General features: G+C 58.5%; 1 protein-coding gene across 1 annotated transcript in view; it reads right to left on the bottom strand.

The window, feature by feature from the left end:
* Positions 1–16,271, bottom strand: part of SPEG (striated muscle enriched protein kinase) — a 57,390-nt gene that overhangs the window by 5,337 nt on the left and 35,782 nt on the right. The window contains 17 exon segments of the mRNA XM_036857230.1: positions 14–130; positions 2,843–2,977; positions 3,280–5,236; positions 6,180–6,248; positions 7,279–7,321; positions 7,499–7,651; positions 8,285–8,311; positions 8,878–9,056; positions 9,175–9,252; positions 9,847–9,904; positions 10,944–11,144; positions 11,246–11,342; positions 11,590–11,758; positions 12,106–12,218; positions 14,780–14,955; positions 15,070–15,193; positions 15,578–15,784. Of these exon segments, the coding sequence (XP_036713125.1) occupies positions 14–130; positions 2,843–2,977; positions 3,280–5,236; positions 6,180–6,248; positions 7,279–7,321; positions 7,499–7,651; positions 8,285–8,311; positions 8,878–9,056; positions 9,175–9,252; positions 9,847–9,904; positions 10,944–11,144; positions 11,246–11,342; positions 11,590–11,758; positions 12,106–12,218; positions 14,780–14,955; positions 15,070–15,193; positions 15,578–15,784 (3,903 nt within the window).

The following is a 16,271-nucleotide window of genomic DNA, read 5'->3' as shown; positions in this document are numbered from 1 at the left end:
GTGGTCTCCTCACCTTTCATCCAGGAGATGTGGGGTGCAGGGCAGGCCGCTGGCAGGCAGAGCAGGGTGGCTGCCTCTCCCTCCAGCAGCACCTGGTCCTTGAGTTTGATGTGGAAGACGGGGGGGAAGTCTGGAGGGAGAGCAAAGACAGCCACGGGTCTGCGGGGACCCCGGCTCGCTCGCTGCTGACCGACGGGAGGATGCATGTGAGAGCTGGCGCTGCCTTCAGGGAGCAGCCTGAAAGGCCACCTCTTCCCGGTCAGAGGTGGGAAGTAGAAGGCCTTGCCTTTGAGAATCTCCTTCGGGGCAAGCATCAGTTTCCCAGGCACTCACTGTGTGTAGAATTATCTTTTACTGACTATTGAAGATGCTTGGTAGCTGCTACCTCGTATGTTTGTAAGTCACTTTGAGCAGGGCCTGGCACTAAGTAAGTGCTCTGTAAGAACTTACTAGATAAAGCAAAAACAAATATTGAAAAACTACAGTGGTTAAGCTCCTGCAACACCTATGACTTCTGGGGCACCGTAGGGCAAGTGACAGGAGCTGGTGACCTGAGCTGAGACTCCCAGGAGTGAACAAATGTTCAGTCAAAATGTGCAATCTCAAAAGACCTGAAGTCAAGGCAAACCCGAGGCAGACCCCGAAGGTGTGTGTCAGTCTCCCCCATCCCTCATGCCCCCTGGGGTCTGGGGAGCCCGTCCCAGACCTTCTACGCACTCCCTCAGGTCAGCCAAGTGGTGAGAGCTTTTGAAGGGGAAACAGACAATATCTGCATGACCTTGGACCATGTCTGTAAATTGAGGAAAATAATAACACCCAGCTCAGAGGGTTGTTATGAGAATTCAAAGAGGCATGTAAAGCGCTTAGCAGATGTCTAACATATAATAAATGCTCAAAGATGTTAGCTTCTATTGTTGTTGTGATTATTATCTTGTTAATATGCCCAGTAGAGAAGCCAGGCACAGACCCCCAGGGGAAGAGGCTGTTTCAGCAAAGCTGGCTTCACAGCCGGCTGGTGAATGGGCCCACGGCAGGGCTGCGGATGGCCAATGTCTTTGCTCCAGGTCTTTGCTGGCCTGTGGCTCCTTAGTGCCATGAGGATTTGCACTCCTGCTCCCTGGGAATGTCTTTTTAGAAAAATCCCATTCTGGTCCAGGGATGGCGGGGGCGGGGTGGGGGCGGTGGATTTCTTTCATGTGGGCAGAAAGAGCTGAGAGGTAGATACCCCTGGGAGCCCCAGCTGCTGCCTGTCTGCGGAATCAGGAGGGAGTGGGGTACGGATGAACTGGGCCGAAGAGGATCTGCAGAAGTGGATATCAGGACAGCAGCATGCCCCCTCTCCCACTGTACCCCAGTGTTCCCCAAGGAGGGGTCCCACACCGAGGCTCCAATAACATTAAGTGAATATAGTTTCGTCAGTGGGCTGCCTTCAGACCAAGTGAGGGTACTGGGTAGGGGGGAGAGAGAGGGAGCCGAGGAGGAGAGGTGAAAGGTGACCCTGGCCCAGCTCTGCCAGTCCCACCCCCACCTCCCCAGGGGCCAGCCCTAGTTGGTAAAGTGGACATGGGGCCTTCCTCCTGCGGGGAGCGGGGAGAGGATGAAGTAAGGGGACACGGCCTCGCCTCGGCAAGAAATCAGCTGCACAAGCAAAACGGAGGTGGGAGGGAGGCCCCAGGTGGGAAGGGATCAGCTGTCCCCAGGCCTCAGTGCTGGCTTCCCTCTCTCTCCCCCCTCCTTCTCCACCACTGCCCCCACCAGCTGGCCTCCCTCCCTCCTGTTCCCTCACTAGAGCCCCACCGTCTACTGCCTCGAGTGAGATGCCCTGGCTCCCCTGGCCAAGGCGAGACACGGTTACGTGTCCAGTAGCAAGCCTGGCTGAGGCGCGTCTGGGACAGTTCTGAGGAGTTTTATCGGAAACTGGAGAAGATGGTGACTGATAAAGGTGCTGCACGCAGCCCGGTTTGGTGGGCCTGCTGCTTTCTGCAGGCTGGTCTGGAAACCCTGGCCTCCTGAACCTTTGCTTGTCGTCCTTGAGTAACACCCCACTTTCAGGTAGAGGACTGAGGTGACCCAGGTGGAGAATACCTCCCTCGCTGCAGCCCCAGGACAAGTGGCAAGAGAAACAGACCAGGGCATATCCCAGGTGTCCCTCCCCCCAGCAAAGAGCCCTAGAGGCTGCTTATCTGTGCGAAGTGCCTTCTGTAGGGGCAGAGGGGACAGGGAGGGGCGATCGGGTGTTTGGGGCTACAGAGAAATGGAAGGTTGGAGGCACAGTCCAGACTGCGGGCCGCTAGGCTGGGAGAGAAAGGGTGTCTTTGGGAGCATGTTCATGCATACACACATCTGCAGGGGGGCTGAGAGGCAGGGAGCCCTATCCTGAGCTCCGTCAGTACCACACCCAGTGACAGAGACCTTCTGGGGAGGAGGCTGGCCAAAGAAAGGCATTAGTACGATGTCGCGAAGCCACTTGTGGGCTCTGACTGCAGGGGGTCATACAGTCCAGCCCTCTGGCTGCTCCACTTACTACCAGCTCTGTGACTTGGACAAGCTACTTAGCATGGCTAAGCCTCTGTTCCCTCACCTGTAAAACACGGAGATGATGAGAATAGTTCCTAAGCAATGTGGGAGGGTTGAGTGAGGCAATGCTTGTAAAGTGCTTAACAGGACCCTTGGCATTGCTAATTAACGGTAGCTGCTGCTATTATTGTTGTTGTTGTCGTTTCCTGACTCCAGGCTCCCTCCACCGCTGCCAGGGCTCCCCCAACGTGGGCCATCTCCCCACCCGGCTGTGACCTTCCCGGGCAGCTCAAAGGGGACTACTCACAGAGCAGGCCTCTATTACCTGACTCGCTCCGCACATACTGGTGACCCAAATTCTCCTGGACGCTGCCAGAGAGGCTTGGCTGTGACAACCCCTTGTCCTTCCGCAGCCGAGAGAGGCCCCAGCGCAGGCGGCTTCGGCTTTCTGCAGGAGCTGCTAAGAACCAGGCCCAAGAGCACTTGCCCAGCCGGTACGAGAGAATAGAGAACTTCTGGCCCCGACCCTAGCCTGTTCGCACACCAGCCTCTGCCCCTCGGCCTCCCGTCAGCCCAGCCCTGCCAGTTCCGTCCTCAGGGCCTCCAGAAACGCCTGAGCCTCTTTGCAGTGGGTGTCCCCGGCCCTCTCCTTCTCCCAGAGCATCCCTCCAGCGCACCTGTCATCCCAGCCCCACACCCGCACTCCAAACACACTCGTTCACACATTCGCCCTCCACTCTCCCCTCCTGGGCCCCTCCTCACCTGAGGAGCCCGACGTGGCGCTGGCCTCCGAGCCCAGGGACTCCGCGGAAGGCGTGGTGGCGCCGGCCTGGGCGGCCAGCTGGTTGTGCGCGAGGCCCAGGCGCCGCAGACTCTCGCCCTCGGACGTGGCCCTGCGCAGCCGGCTGAACAGCGGCGTGCTACGGACCGACGCGCCCCCGGAGTCCTCGCTGCTGCCGCTGCGCTGCAAGCGGCTCGACAGCCGCTCCAGCGTGGAGCTGAGCCTCCTGCGCACCGTCGGTACCGGGGAGCCCCGCGCTGAGCTGCCGCCCTCTGAGCTCTCCCCATCCCCACCGCGGGCCTCCCAGGCCGGGTGGCGCTGCGCGGGTGGGGTCCGCCGCAGGCGCTGGGACAGCGACAGCGAGAGGCGGCGGACGAGGCCCGGCTCCCCGACCGCCCTGAGGTCCTGCACGGAGCGGGAGCGCTCGGGCCGTCGCACCAGCTCCAGCGGCGTTCCCGCCGGGCTGGGCCGGTACATGCCATCCTCCTCCTCCGCGCCGCGGAAGAGGCCGCGCTCCTCGGAGCGCGAGCGGCTCAGCAGCCGCAGCCCCCGCGACAGGGGCGACTCACGGCTGCGCTTGAACTTGGCTTCGAACACGGCCTCCGACTCCAGGTTCTCGATGCTGCAGCTGAGACTGCTCCCTGGCCTGCGGGGCACCGTAGGGACCCGGGCTTTCTCGAATGGCCCTGGCGGAGACCCGGCCGAAGGCAGCCGCTTCTCGGAGGCTCCCGGAGGTGGGGAGACCACCCTGGCGAACACAGCCGCGTGGGGCTTGGGCTCCGACGGCGATGCGACAGGGCCCTGCGGGGGGCCTTGCGCGTGGCCTGACAGCTGGAGCGACTGCATGATCTGGGCATAGGGTGTGAGGGGGACCGCTAGGGTTTGCGGAGCTAGGGGGGGCTGTGTAAGCTTGGGGGCTGGTTCTGGCGTGGACTCTGGGGCCTTCTCTCGGGCAGGCTGGGGTGCCGAGGGCTGTGCAGCATCAGTGGGTGTGGCGACAGGAGGTTCTGAAGCCTTAGGGACACTGGGCTTGGGGGCGCTGGGCCGCACAGGGCTAGGTAGCTGGGCCTCGCTGAGGGCGGACAAGGAGGGAGACTCCTGCAGCCTGCGGGCCCCGAGCCGGGCCACGGGGATCTCGAGGGGTGCCCCAGCTCGGCGGTGCCGGCCCCCGGGCTCCGCCTCAGCCTGCGAGAAGCTGCTGCTCTTCTGCAGGCCCCGGGTCTCGGGTGGGTGCGGGTGGTGGGGTGCTGCCTCACTGGAGGCCGCCCGAGCCAGCCGGGGGTCCCGGGCACGGCCCCCCAGGCTCTCCAGCAGGGGGCCCCTTAGGCCGCTGACCTTGTCATCCTCAGGGCCACCCCGCAGCAGCCGCTGGCGCAGGGCCTGCAGCCTCTGGGCATACTCGCCCTCGCCCAGGCCTCCTCGGGTCAGGCGGGTGGCCCCCGGGCTGGGGCTTCGGCGCTGCGGCAGCTCTACAGACGCTGCCTTGTGCAGGCCCCGGCCCGGCTCCCTCGGCCCGGCCCGGGGCAGGGCGCTCTCAGCCGAGCTGCCCCTCCGGAGCTCTCCCCGCCGGGGGCTGGGCTCCTGGCCTGGGGAGGGGAGGACCTGAGGGCTGGGGGTCTCCTGGTCCTGAGAAGGGGCCTTTCCTTCCTCCTGCCAGTCCATGGGGGTGGCGGCTCCAGCCTCTGGGGTGCCCAGGGCCTCATCCTCAGTGGGAATGTCAGTGAGGGACACCCGGGAGCCCGAGAACTCAGGCTGCAGCGGCCGGGGCACTGAGGGCAGCTCCTCCAGCTCTTCCTCTTCAGAATCGGAGGAGGACGACAGCCCTCCACTAGGGGGTGGTCTTCTGGGTACGGCCACCCACACACGCTCCGGGGGTGCCCGCAGCAGCTCAGGGATGGGGCGCAGCACCAGGTGGCACTTATAGCTGATCTGGGAGCGCTGGAGACAGGGTACTAGAGTCAGACCTGAGGGACCCATGGGGCCAAACTGACCCACTCAGGCCCACCTCATCCCCGGGGGAGAAGGCTACGGCAGGCAGAAGTGGGAGCTGAGAGAATTAAAAGGTGGATGGGGGGGGCTTCCCTGGTGGCGCAGTGGTTGAGAATCTGCCTGCTAATGCAGGGGACACGGGTTCGAGCCCTGGTCTGGGAAGATCCCACATGCCACGGAGTGGCTGGGCCCGTGAGCCACAATTACTGAGCCTGCGCGTCTGGAACCTGTGCCCCGCAACGGGAGGGGCCGCGATGGTGAGAGGCCCGCGCACCGCGATGAAGAGCGGTCCCCGCACCGCGATGAAGAGTGGCCCCCGCTTGCCGCAACTGGAGAAAGCCCTCACACGAACCGAAGACCCAACACAGCCAAAAATAAATAAATAAATAAATAAAGTAGCTATTAAAAAAAAAAACAAAAACGCAGCTTTCTAAAAAAAAAAAAGAAGGATAAAAAGGTGGATGGGGCTTCCCTGGTGGCGCAGTGGTTGGGAATCTGCCTGCCAATGCAGGGGACACGGGTTCGAGTCCTGGTCTGGGAAGATCCCACATGCCACGGAGCAACTAGGCCCGTGAGCCACAATTACTGAGCCTGCGCGTCTGGAGCCTGTGCCCCACAACAAGAGAGGCCGCGATGATGAGAGGCCCGCGCACCGCGATGAGGAGTGGCCCCCGCTTGCCGCAACTAGGGAAAGCCCTCGCACAGAAGCGAAGACCCAACACAGCCATAAATAAAGAAATAAACAAATCAATTAATTAAAAAAAAAAAAAAAAAAAGGTGGATGAAGACAGATGAGCAGAAGTGAGGGCACCTGATAGAAAAAGCAGGGTTAGAGAGAGAAGGCTGTAGAATGAGAAGATGAAGCCACAGAGCAGGGCCCAGCCAAACTCACCTGCCATCTCCGCCGGGAGAGGAATAGCTTTAAGTGATCCGTGCTCACCTCTGCGCCCCTTGCCTGTGCCTGTAAACCAAGAAAGAGGGCCTGAGGGAAAGTCCTCTGTCAACCCTAACCTTCCAGGTTTGGCAACGGAGAGACAACGTCCACAGGAGGGGACAGTAGACAGAGCAGCGTCGAGTCTGGGCTCCTGGGGCTCCCTTTCCCAGGGGATCTGTCACAATAACTCCCACAGTCAAGGTTCCCACGTGTGGACAAATTCCCTGAACCTAAGCGGAGAGGCAGGAAATCAGTGGCTCCTAGGCTTCAGAGCTTACACCCCGGCTCAAGGCCCTGTCCTGGTGCACTGGCTGCCCTGGGAGGCCTGTGCTCAGGCCCGCAGCTTGAACCCTGCTCCCCAGCTCACCATCTGTCTCTGTGTAGAGACAGTGCCCCAGACATCTATCTGGAGCCCTGGGGGGCCAGACCTCAGATGCTTCCCTCAGCCACCTTTTCAGAGCTCATTTCTGATCTGAGAGACCAGGTTTGTACCCCAAGGACAGATACCAGAATGACCTCAGCCTTCTGTTGACCCAGCACAATGCTCCCTGGACGGTTTGTTCAGTCGCTCTTTCTGGGTCATTTGCTGAACCCCTCCCTCTGCCTGGCGCTGTGCCCTGCAGTGCTGGAGTTTGAAGATGAGTGAGAACTCTGCCACAGGGAGTTCAAAACCAAGAGGACAAGACAGCCAGGCCACCCACCAAGCACACTGTGTGGGACCAGGGCAGGATGGAGGCGAGCCACAGGAGTGAGGAGGACTGGGGCTGGTCTCGAGAGCCAGGGAGAACACAGATGAGCATCCCTAGGACGAGGGGTGGGGGTCCAGACCTGTGCCTCGGAGTCCATGATACCCCAAGCTGAGCCTCAGTTTCCTTATCAGCAAAAGGGGAGTGATAATACCTTCCTCTGTAGAGCTATTGTCAGGCTAACAGATCATATGTAAATAAAATGCATATCATGGTTACTGTACACACTAGGGACTCAATAAAATGGAGCTGTTAATAACGTTCTCGCTCCTTCCACCTCTTCTATCACCATTTTGCAAGACAAGACTCACTTTAAACCAAGGATGTTCTAGGGTCTCCTCTGCGGTAGGCCTCCTGCAAAGGAAAGAGGATTAAGAAGGGATTTATCATTCATTCATTCAATAAATGTTTGGGAAAACGGGGCCTCTAAGGAGTTGGGGGATTGACTGTCTATGGGCGGAGGCTTGGGCAGGAGTAGGGGCGGCGTGAGGGGACTCTGCATGGGGGAGGCTCCTCGGGCCTCGTACTCACAGCCGGTCCCGCACCAGCACTTTGATGAGGAAGCCCCGGGCCTCCCTGCTCAGGCTCAGGAACGTGGTCTCCTCGAAGGCCACATTGTAGTTTCGGATGTTCATCAATGTTGTCCGATCGTTCTCCCCGACAAACGGAGAGATTCCCGTCAGGCTGCAGGGGTGGAGATGGCTGGAGTGAGAGGTGGGCCCTGGGGCTGAGATGAGACAAAGTGGGGTGCCAGTGGGAGCACAGGGCCAGGGACAGGCGGAGGCTGGGTGAATCTGGGCAGAATCCTGCAGATTTTTGCCTGTCCTGTCCCTACTCGATCCCCTGAATGGGCAAGGAGGCAGTACTGCCTTGTGACCTGGGCGACCAGGTCCTTATCCCAGGCCTGTGCTCTAGAGGACCTGTTCCAGCCCTCCTCCAGCCGCGGCCTGTCCCTGAGGTGAGGAGCCTATGCCAAGGGGATATGCCCCTGGAGCCTGGGCCTTCCCTTTGTAGCCCACGTTCTGGACTAGTTCCCTGCCTAAATGGCACTGAGCCGGCACTGGCCTCCCAAGCACGCCACGTGTGCCCACCCCTTATGGAGGAGTGTGGTGGCGGACAGAGCTTGGACCCTCAGTCTGGGCGTCCACATTCATGCATGTGAGGCCCCTCCCAGTGCAGGAAGGAACCAGGGTGCAGAAGAGAAGAGGCAGGCTGCAGGCCCCCAACTTCTGTCTTGCCCCAGGCTCTGCAAACATTAGGGTGGGCCTGCTGCGAGACTGTTAGGAGACGGGGTCCTGAGTGCAGAGGGGTCCTTACCAGAGGAAGGCGACGACACCCACGGGCCTGAGGGGAAAGGAGAGTGGATGGATAAGAGGACAGCCCAGGTCCCACCACAAGTGAGCAGTCCTCTTGCTACCACTGATCTACTGAGGAAAGGTCCTCCCTGTGAACACTGCCGTGGACAAATGGGCACAGGGCTGCCTCCTTGGGGGAGGACCCTGAACCCAGAGATCCTGACATGCCTGGAGGACTCAAGGGTCATGGCAGGGCCAGCCTAGGAAGCCTAGTTCAGCCTAGGAAGCTCAGGAGGGTGAACACTGCCAAGTTAGAGGAGTCTGGGGACCAAGAGACCGTGCCTGCCTCACTGGGGGCGACAAGGTGGCTGTAGGTACGGAGGCCCAGCACCCAGGACTGTGAGGGCTGAGGCCTTGAGTGATTGGGTCAGCCCTAATGGATGAGGGGGAGGTAGAGACATGGGCAGGAGACCCCCGTGAGCAATGCCACCAGCCAACTGTCACAGTAGGCATCCGGGCTTAGTAAAGCTCCTCTCTGCCACTGAGCGAGCCCTCAGCATGGCACTGAGGGAAGCTGCCCTGGCCCGTCCCAGCAGCCCAGTATGCCAACGTTACCAGATATCAGTGACCCCAGAGACAGGGGTCTGGTTGACAACCTCGGGTGCCACAAACTCGGGTGTGCCGTATTGGCAGTACTGGGGCTCTCCCGGAGTCAGCTCCTGGGCGTTCCCGAAGTCACAGATCCTCACCTGCTTCTCACCCTCCACACCATCCCACACCAGCAGGTTCTCAGGCTGCGGGACACAAGGCAAGACACAGGAGCTGAGTGCAGCGGGGAGGACACCCCAGTCCCTGGCTCCCACAGGACACCCACAGGCGCTGCCCGCTCCCCACCCCACACCTGCATCTCACCTTGACATCCAGGTGCAGCACACGGTTCTTGTGCAAGTAGCATATTCCCTCTAGCACCTGCCTCATGTAGGCCCGGATCTGTGGAAACAGGAGGCCCAGAGTCCGGGGCGGGGGGGGTATTATGTTTGATCACCACCAGGGTTGTAGCAAGAAGCCAGGCCATGCTTGGGAAGTGGCCTTCAGGTGGCTGGTGGAGGGGGCTGAAACATAGGTTTGGGCTTACTGAGATTCAGGGCTTCCATATACAACTGCACAAGTTGGGCACAGCACCATTATAGGAGGGCGCCATTTGCATGATAATAAAAAGAATTGTGCAGTACACAACTTGTACAGCCCTACATGGCAGGACAGCACTGAGACTGAACACAGTCTAGATGGGGCTCCTTCTGGGGTAAGGCTTGAGAAACCTTTTATGTGAGGAATACTGGGAAACAACAGAGTTGGGGGCCAGGGTGGGTGCCGAAATTTTCAGAAGACAATTTAAGTCCCAGCGTGGGGGTGTGCTCTGATGGGGGAAGGGGGCTTTGCTGCCTACCTAACAGTGCTCTCCACCACCACCCCTGGCCTATTCGCGGGCACAGATGGCATGCCCAGGACGCACCCCTCGGGTCTCAGAGCTCAGGAGGGTGAACACTGGTGCCCAACCTGGCCCCTACCACCCACTGCCCTCACCTCAGACTCACACACGGTGGGTTTCCTGGCCATTCGCTCCAGCAGCTCCTCTGTGCAGCTATGTCCTGGATCAAGGAGAACAGTGACCAGTGCCAACTGCTGGGCCTGCCTTAGGCAGTGCCCTCCACCCCCAGAGCTCAAGTCGGGTCCCAGCTCAGCACAGGGTCCTCCCTCCCTGAAAAGCACATCTGCTACCAGTGAGCAACTGCACCTTCCCTCTTCCCCCTGTCATCTGGGTGCTTAGATGGGACAACCGTGCTTGAACTCTCACTTGCTGTGGGATCTCAGGCAAGTCACCTAACCTTTCTGAGCCTAGGTTCCCTCCGGTGTCAAACAGGGATAAGACTCCTCTCACCCACCTTGTGAAGTATCTATAAGGATCAAGTTAGAGCAGCATTTTGTTGACTGTGGATGGAACTCCTTGACTCTATTTGAGAATGACCCAGAAGGCCCAGGACACATAATAATTTGTCATTTTACTGAGGTTTGGGTTCGAACAGTACAGACTGGGAGGCTAGCATGTAGGACACGGTCACCCTGCTAGTGGCAGTGACAAGCCAACCATCCAGCATCCTTACCTCAGTGTGACTTTGTTTAACCATAGCTCTTATGAAAGGATAAAATCCATTCTTTATGAGAAGAGCCTCTCAAATAAAGCCAAGTATTAATGGGGTCACTGCAAATGTTCAGATATACTGTATTGCATTTCATGATAAAAATCATGCGCCTTTTGCCACCTGTGTGACCTCAGGTGAGTTACTTAACTTCTCTATACCTTAGTTTCATCATCTATAAAATGAGGATAATAAAATTACAAGAGATAAGCATACGTGATGATTAAATAGATTAACATCTATAAAACTCCTAGAACACTGCCAGGCACACATCAAGCGCTATGTAAATTTAAGCTAAAAAATGTTGTTTTTCACACAAGTCTCCAGACTCCACTCTGTGAAGTATTTATAAGATGTCTTCAGAACTCCCAGTTGTCAATGGGACCATTTTGTAAAGTGTGAAACGTGTTGCTAATTGGCTGTTAACAAGGACCAGTCATTCAGGCCATGTGTCCCCCACCCGCCCAGCCTGTCCCAGGATACAGCTCGGTGACAATGACCAGTCCCCGGCGCCTCTCGAAGGCCTCATGGAAGTAGAGGATGCACTCATGCTGGAGCCGGGCCAGCAGCCGGGCCTCTCGCCACGCCGATGCCTTTGGCTTGGCCTGACTGGGGATGAACTTGGCTGCAAACTCCAGGCCAGAGCTTCGCTCCACTACACGCCGCAGGTAGGAGAAGGCACCCCTGGGTGAGGACACGGGGAGCGGACAGGGCTCAGGCGTTGCTGAGCCTCAGGCCCAGCCTCCCTTGGGCCCCGGACACCACACCCCCTCCTAGCCCCACACCTGCCGATCTCCTGGTGGATGTCATAGAAGTCGCTGAGTCTCCTTCCTCGCTGCTCCTCGTCTTCCCTGACCCCCTCCACCTCCATAGCTGTCTGAGCTGAGGAGAGATGCCTGGTGTTAGGTGGAGAGGGCAAGAAGGAACGAGGGCAAGAGACTGGGACAGGGAGGGCAGATGGAAGACACGGAAGGGAAGCAAGAATGTTGGCGCCCGAGACAGAGCTGCTGGGGCTGGAGGAGGTGGTGGTCTGGAGTGAAGGGCCGGGTGAGTGATTCCTGGTGGGAGGGCGCTCACATAGGATTCCTGGGTGAGCACTTGGCCTTACTCCTCTTGAACTCCAGCCCACCTGAGTGCACAGCCAACTCTGCTTTGCAGGAGACTTCGCCAGCCAGGTTGCGGGCCGTGCAGGTGTAGACGCCTCCGTCCTGGGACCCCGCGCTGAGCACCACCAGGGAGCACTCATTCTCCTCGTACACGAAGCTCACGTGGTTGCTCTCGGTCAGCAGCATCTCGTCCTGCAGAGGTGGCCGTCACCTCCAGTCCAGGCCTGGCTTCCCCTCCACCTGGGACCCAGCTTTACCTCCACGCCAGAGACCCAGTCTCATCCCTACCTTAGGGCCCACCATTATCTCCGCCCTAGGGGCCTTGCTCAGACCCAGGATCAGCTCCACCCTTACTTCCCAGGTCACCAGCACCTCTGGGTCCCACTTCCTCCTCCTTATCACACCTCTGGCAACTGCTCTGCTCTCAGTCCAGGCTCCCCTGACCCCTCCCACACCCGCACGAAATCACTCCTCCCTTCCCCCTAGGCTCCTGGCCAGCCCCAGCTCGGACTCCATGGAGGCCTTCATCAGCCTCTGACCTTGTACCACATGATGTCCGGCAGTGGTTTCCCCTCAACCACCACGGCGAAGCGAGCGGTTTCTCCAGCTCCCACCTCAACATCCTCCATGATGGACTCAAACCGAGGGGCCTCTGAAACACACAGGGGTGAGGGTGGGGGAGGGAGGGGAGAGAATATGGGGGTCACGGGGCCTGCCTCTCTAAGCCCTCCCTCAGCAACTGGCTCAGGCGGAACACCAGACCCCCCTCCCGCCCCCCCCCCGCCAGAGCCCCAGCAGCCCACCCTGGGGCTCTCAAACTCCGCCCCCAGCAACATGAGTTCCTGGCCTGGACCAAATGGTGTCCCTGCAAATCCAAACGTGACGTTCTCCAAATCTCAGAAAACCCAAGCCGGGGGTGCAGGCTTGCTTTGTTTGGCTCTCAGTATTCATTTGCCAGCTTTGAAATTAGGATATTTTCACACACAAAAGAAATCTGGACTTCCTGCCTCTCTTGGAAAATCAGGACTGGCTGTCCTGAGCTGCTTCCCTCACTGCATTAATGGGCTGGCGAGGAGTGGCCGACACTGCCCCCTGTGGGTGGTGGCCCTTCAGCACAGTCCTACCGTGGGCTTCTCGAACTCAAACCGTTCTGGGCCCTGCAGGCGGCTCAGTCTGTGACCCTGAATCAAGTTCACGGAGGGCATTGCCTCTATCTTGAAGTTTTCTCTCTGAATCTTATTTAAATATTTAAGGGGCCTTCAACCATCTGGGAGATGGCAAGATGAATCCACGGGTACCGATTCTCAGTTTAGTTCTCCCACATGTGACTGATTTTATTCTCTGCACATAACATGCGGTTGTGTTATTTCCTGGTAAAGCAGCTTCTAATTCTCATGATGGAATTAAATACATATTCCAATGTGCTTGTGCTTTTCGGAGAAGCCTATGACTTCCTGGTGCCCTCCCCCTCCTCTGAGAATGTTTGAGGATCTGGGCTTTAAAGGGAGTGGGAGAGAGGCCCTGAGGGAAAAGCAGGGGTGCTGGGCAAGGAGCACTACCCGGCCACAGGCACACAGCTCAACTTTTATACAGATAAAGGGGGAGGTCATCCTGGGGAAGATGCATCAGCGGAGCAGGTGTGGAGGAAAGAGGCCATTCCACCCACCTGGGGGGTAGGGGGTGGGGCACAGCAGGAGGGGGTGTGGATCCAAGCCCCAGGCCTGCTCTAGCCCTGGCCAGCTGGGACTCGGTCTCCCTCAGTCACTGTCCCAGCCAGGCTGGCTGCAGGGCTCTCAGTGTCCAGAGCCTCCCCAAACCCCAGGGCTCCTCCTATATCTGGGAAGAAAGATGAGTCCTGCAGATGGTACAGTCAAGGAGCAAAGTGGTTGGGAATTCCCTGGTGGTCCAGTGGTTAGCCCCGTGCTTCCACTGCATGGCGGGGCGGGGCGCCCAGGTTCAATCCCTGGTCGGGGAACTAAGATCCCGCAAGCCACGTAGTGCGGCCGACGAAACAAAACACACATACACACACACACACACACACACAACCAAGGAGCAAAGCAGTGGCTGAGTAAGAAGTGCCAGGGTGGGGTGGGGGGAAGCTGGGCAAAGGGGAAGACACATAAAAGGGAAACCAGTACCCCATCTACCGCGGGGCCAGTAGCGCCCCTGCATCTCCTCCTCACACACCCTACTGCCACCTTTCTCCTACTTTAAGACTGCCTGCCCTGCCCTCTAGGAATCTGGTCCCTGGTCTGCTGGGAGTGGAGACGGGGGCAGTGACAGAGGTCAGTCTATGAAGGTCAAAGGATCAGAAGGTTTCAAGTGAACTTCAACAATTTTTTTAAAGCACTAGAAAATGTACATTTACCCCGTGATAAGATGGCCTGTACTAACTAAAATGTCACTTTCTTTGCATTTGGTTGGAATCTTATCTACTCAGCAGGTAACACTGTTTAGCTCACGCTGATCTGACGTTCGGAGTGGCAGTTACATACGTCTAGAGTTAATTAACAAACCGGAAAACAAGATAATTACTACTTCATGCATGTTACAGTCTGAGAGACTACATCTCGAAAGGAGAAATTATAAAAAGGGTCCTCACTGCAAAGGTTGGAAGACCCTGTCAAAAAGGCTTGTGTGAAAGGGCAGCAGCCAGGATCCCCAGAGCTGGGAGTCTGGGGATAAGATGCCTCCCTTGGGCCTTTTTCTTTTTTAAATTGACTTGGTCCCCCACCTCCTCCCAGTTTGTTTCATTTGAAGTACTATTTCCTGTTGTGTTTAACACAGGATCTAAGAACACTGGCTGGCTTTGTGGGGCATCCAGGCTTGAATCCCAGCTCCTGACTTATTAGGTTGTGTGGCCTTGGGCCTGTTACTTAGCACACTCTCTGGGCCTCAGTTTCCCCATCTGTAAAATGGCGATAATAACTGACTCCATCTCACAGGGTTGATGTAAATATTAAATGAGGTGATACACGTAAGGTACTTAGCACTGAGCCTGGCACATACTAGGTGCTCAATAAGTATCTTATTAGTACTGCTATTGTTACTAGTACTGCTATTATTATGGCAGTACTATCTAATTATAGTATTATCTAATGATGGACAGGCCTGAGAGGGGAGACATAGGATTGGCAGGTGGGTGTGTTCACCTGGGGGTGTGAGGAGAGGGCTGTGGGCCTCAGAGGGAGGGAGGCAGCTGTCACCTACCTGCCAGCTCCAGTGTGACCGAGCAGGACTGTGTGCCATGGCGGTTGTGGGCAGTGCAAGTGAGGGTCCCCACATCCCGGCGGCCCACCCGGCAGATCCGAAGACAGTACTGGTCATCGTCCGGCTGGCTCAGCTCATACACACCCGCCCGGGCCTCTAGGAGGGCCCCTCGGCAGCTAAGGGACACAGCACAGGGAGGTCACCCAGGATCCAGCCCCAGGGAGGTCGGCCTGGCCGGCTAGAGCGGGACTGCCTCATGTGAGGAGTAGGGCATGCCAGGTGGGCCCCACCTCCTCCAGACGACCTGGGCCTCCACGTGGTTGAAGGTGACGGTGACACTGGCAGGCTGTCCCTCCACCACGCACACGATGTCTGGCTTGTCCAGCACGGCGGGCGCCTCCTCCAGGGGCGGGCCTGGGAGCAGGAGGACTGGCTCTATGCTGGGCTTGACACCAGATCCTCAGCACCCACTGCTCCTTGAACCCTCCCAATCGCCATGCGAGCTCCATTTTTACAGACGAGGAAGCCGAGGTTCAGAGAGGTTTAGCGACTTGTCTAGGGAACTCAGCCAGAAGCAAGCAGCAGAGCTGGGATTGGACACCAGAGCCTCAGCCTTGCCCACTGCGTGTGCTGCTTTTAGGAGTAAGAAGGAAGCACTCTGACAGGCAGGGGTCGCGCCCAGCCACGCCAATCCCGCCCTAGTTATCACGTCCACACCAGCCCTGGAGCCTCCTCCATGGACACCCAGTTCCCTGGCCCAGTAGCTCTCGCCCCCGCCCCACAGAACACCAGGCTCACCGCGGTCCAGCAGCTGCACGGGCTCAGAGGGGGGCGAGGGCTTGCTGCTGCTCTTGATGGTGGTGCTGAGGACCCGGAAGACGTGCTGGACCCCCTTACGCAGCCCGGTGGCCGTCCACCCAGGCTGCCGCAGGCCCGTGACCAGTGCTGTCCAGTGGTCTGAGCTCAGCACCTGGTGCTGCACAGTGTAGGTCAGGGCGTCCGGGTCTGGTGGGGAGGCAGCTGCTAGAGGCGGGCCTTGCTGGGGTGCCCCCCACCCCTGTTCAGCTGGCTTGGGACTCAGGGATTCATCATCAGTCTGCTCTGAGGACCTGCCTCAGTTTCTCCTGTCGCTTCTGCCCGCCCCCTATCTGCTCCTGCCCAGCCACAGGCCTGGCCAGGCTCAGAGCCCACGAGGTGTCAGGCATGGGATCCAGTTACAGGCATGGAGGGACCTTGACTTAGCCCCGATTCCTTGCAACTACCTGAGGTAAGGAGACTGAGGCACAGAGCAGTAGGAGATCGTGCACAGGGAAGTAGAGGGGTTCCCCGGGACCGCGACCCAAGCACCCAGTCCCTCTGAGAAAAGAAGGGCACGTGGCAGCCCCCCTTTCTCTCCTCTCCTGACCCAGAGCCAGGGCTCTGTCCACCATGGGGAGGAGGCCCACAAAGCCGCTCCTGGCCAGGCCCCCAGTGCTCCATCCATTCCTACCCG

The sequence above is a fragment of the Balaenoptera musculus genome, chromosome 7, assembly GCF_009873245.2.
Source record: "Balaenoptera musculus isolate JJ_BM4_2016_0621 chromosome 7, mBalMus1.pri.v3, whole genome shotgun sequence".
Classification (NCBI taxonomy): domain Eukaryota; kingdom Metazoa; phylum Chordata; class Mammalia; order Artiodactyla; family Balaenopteridae; genus Balaenoptera; species Balaenoptera musculus.
Note: the sequence above shows the minus strand (reverse complement) of the source record. Positions and strands in the feature narration are given on the sequence as shown.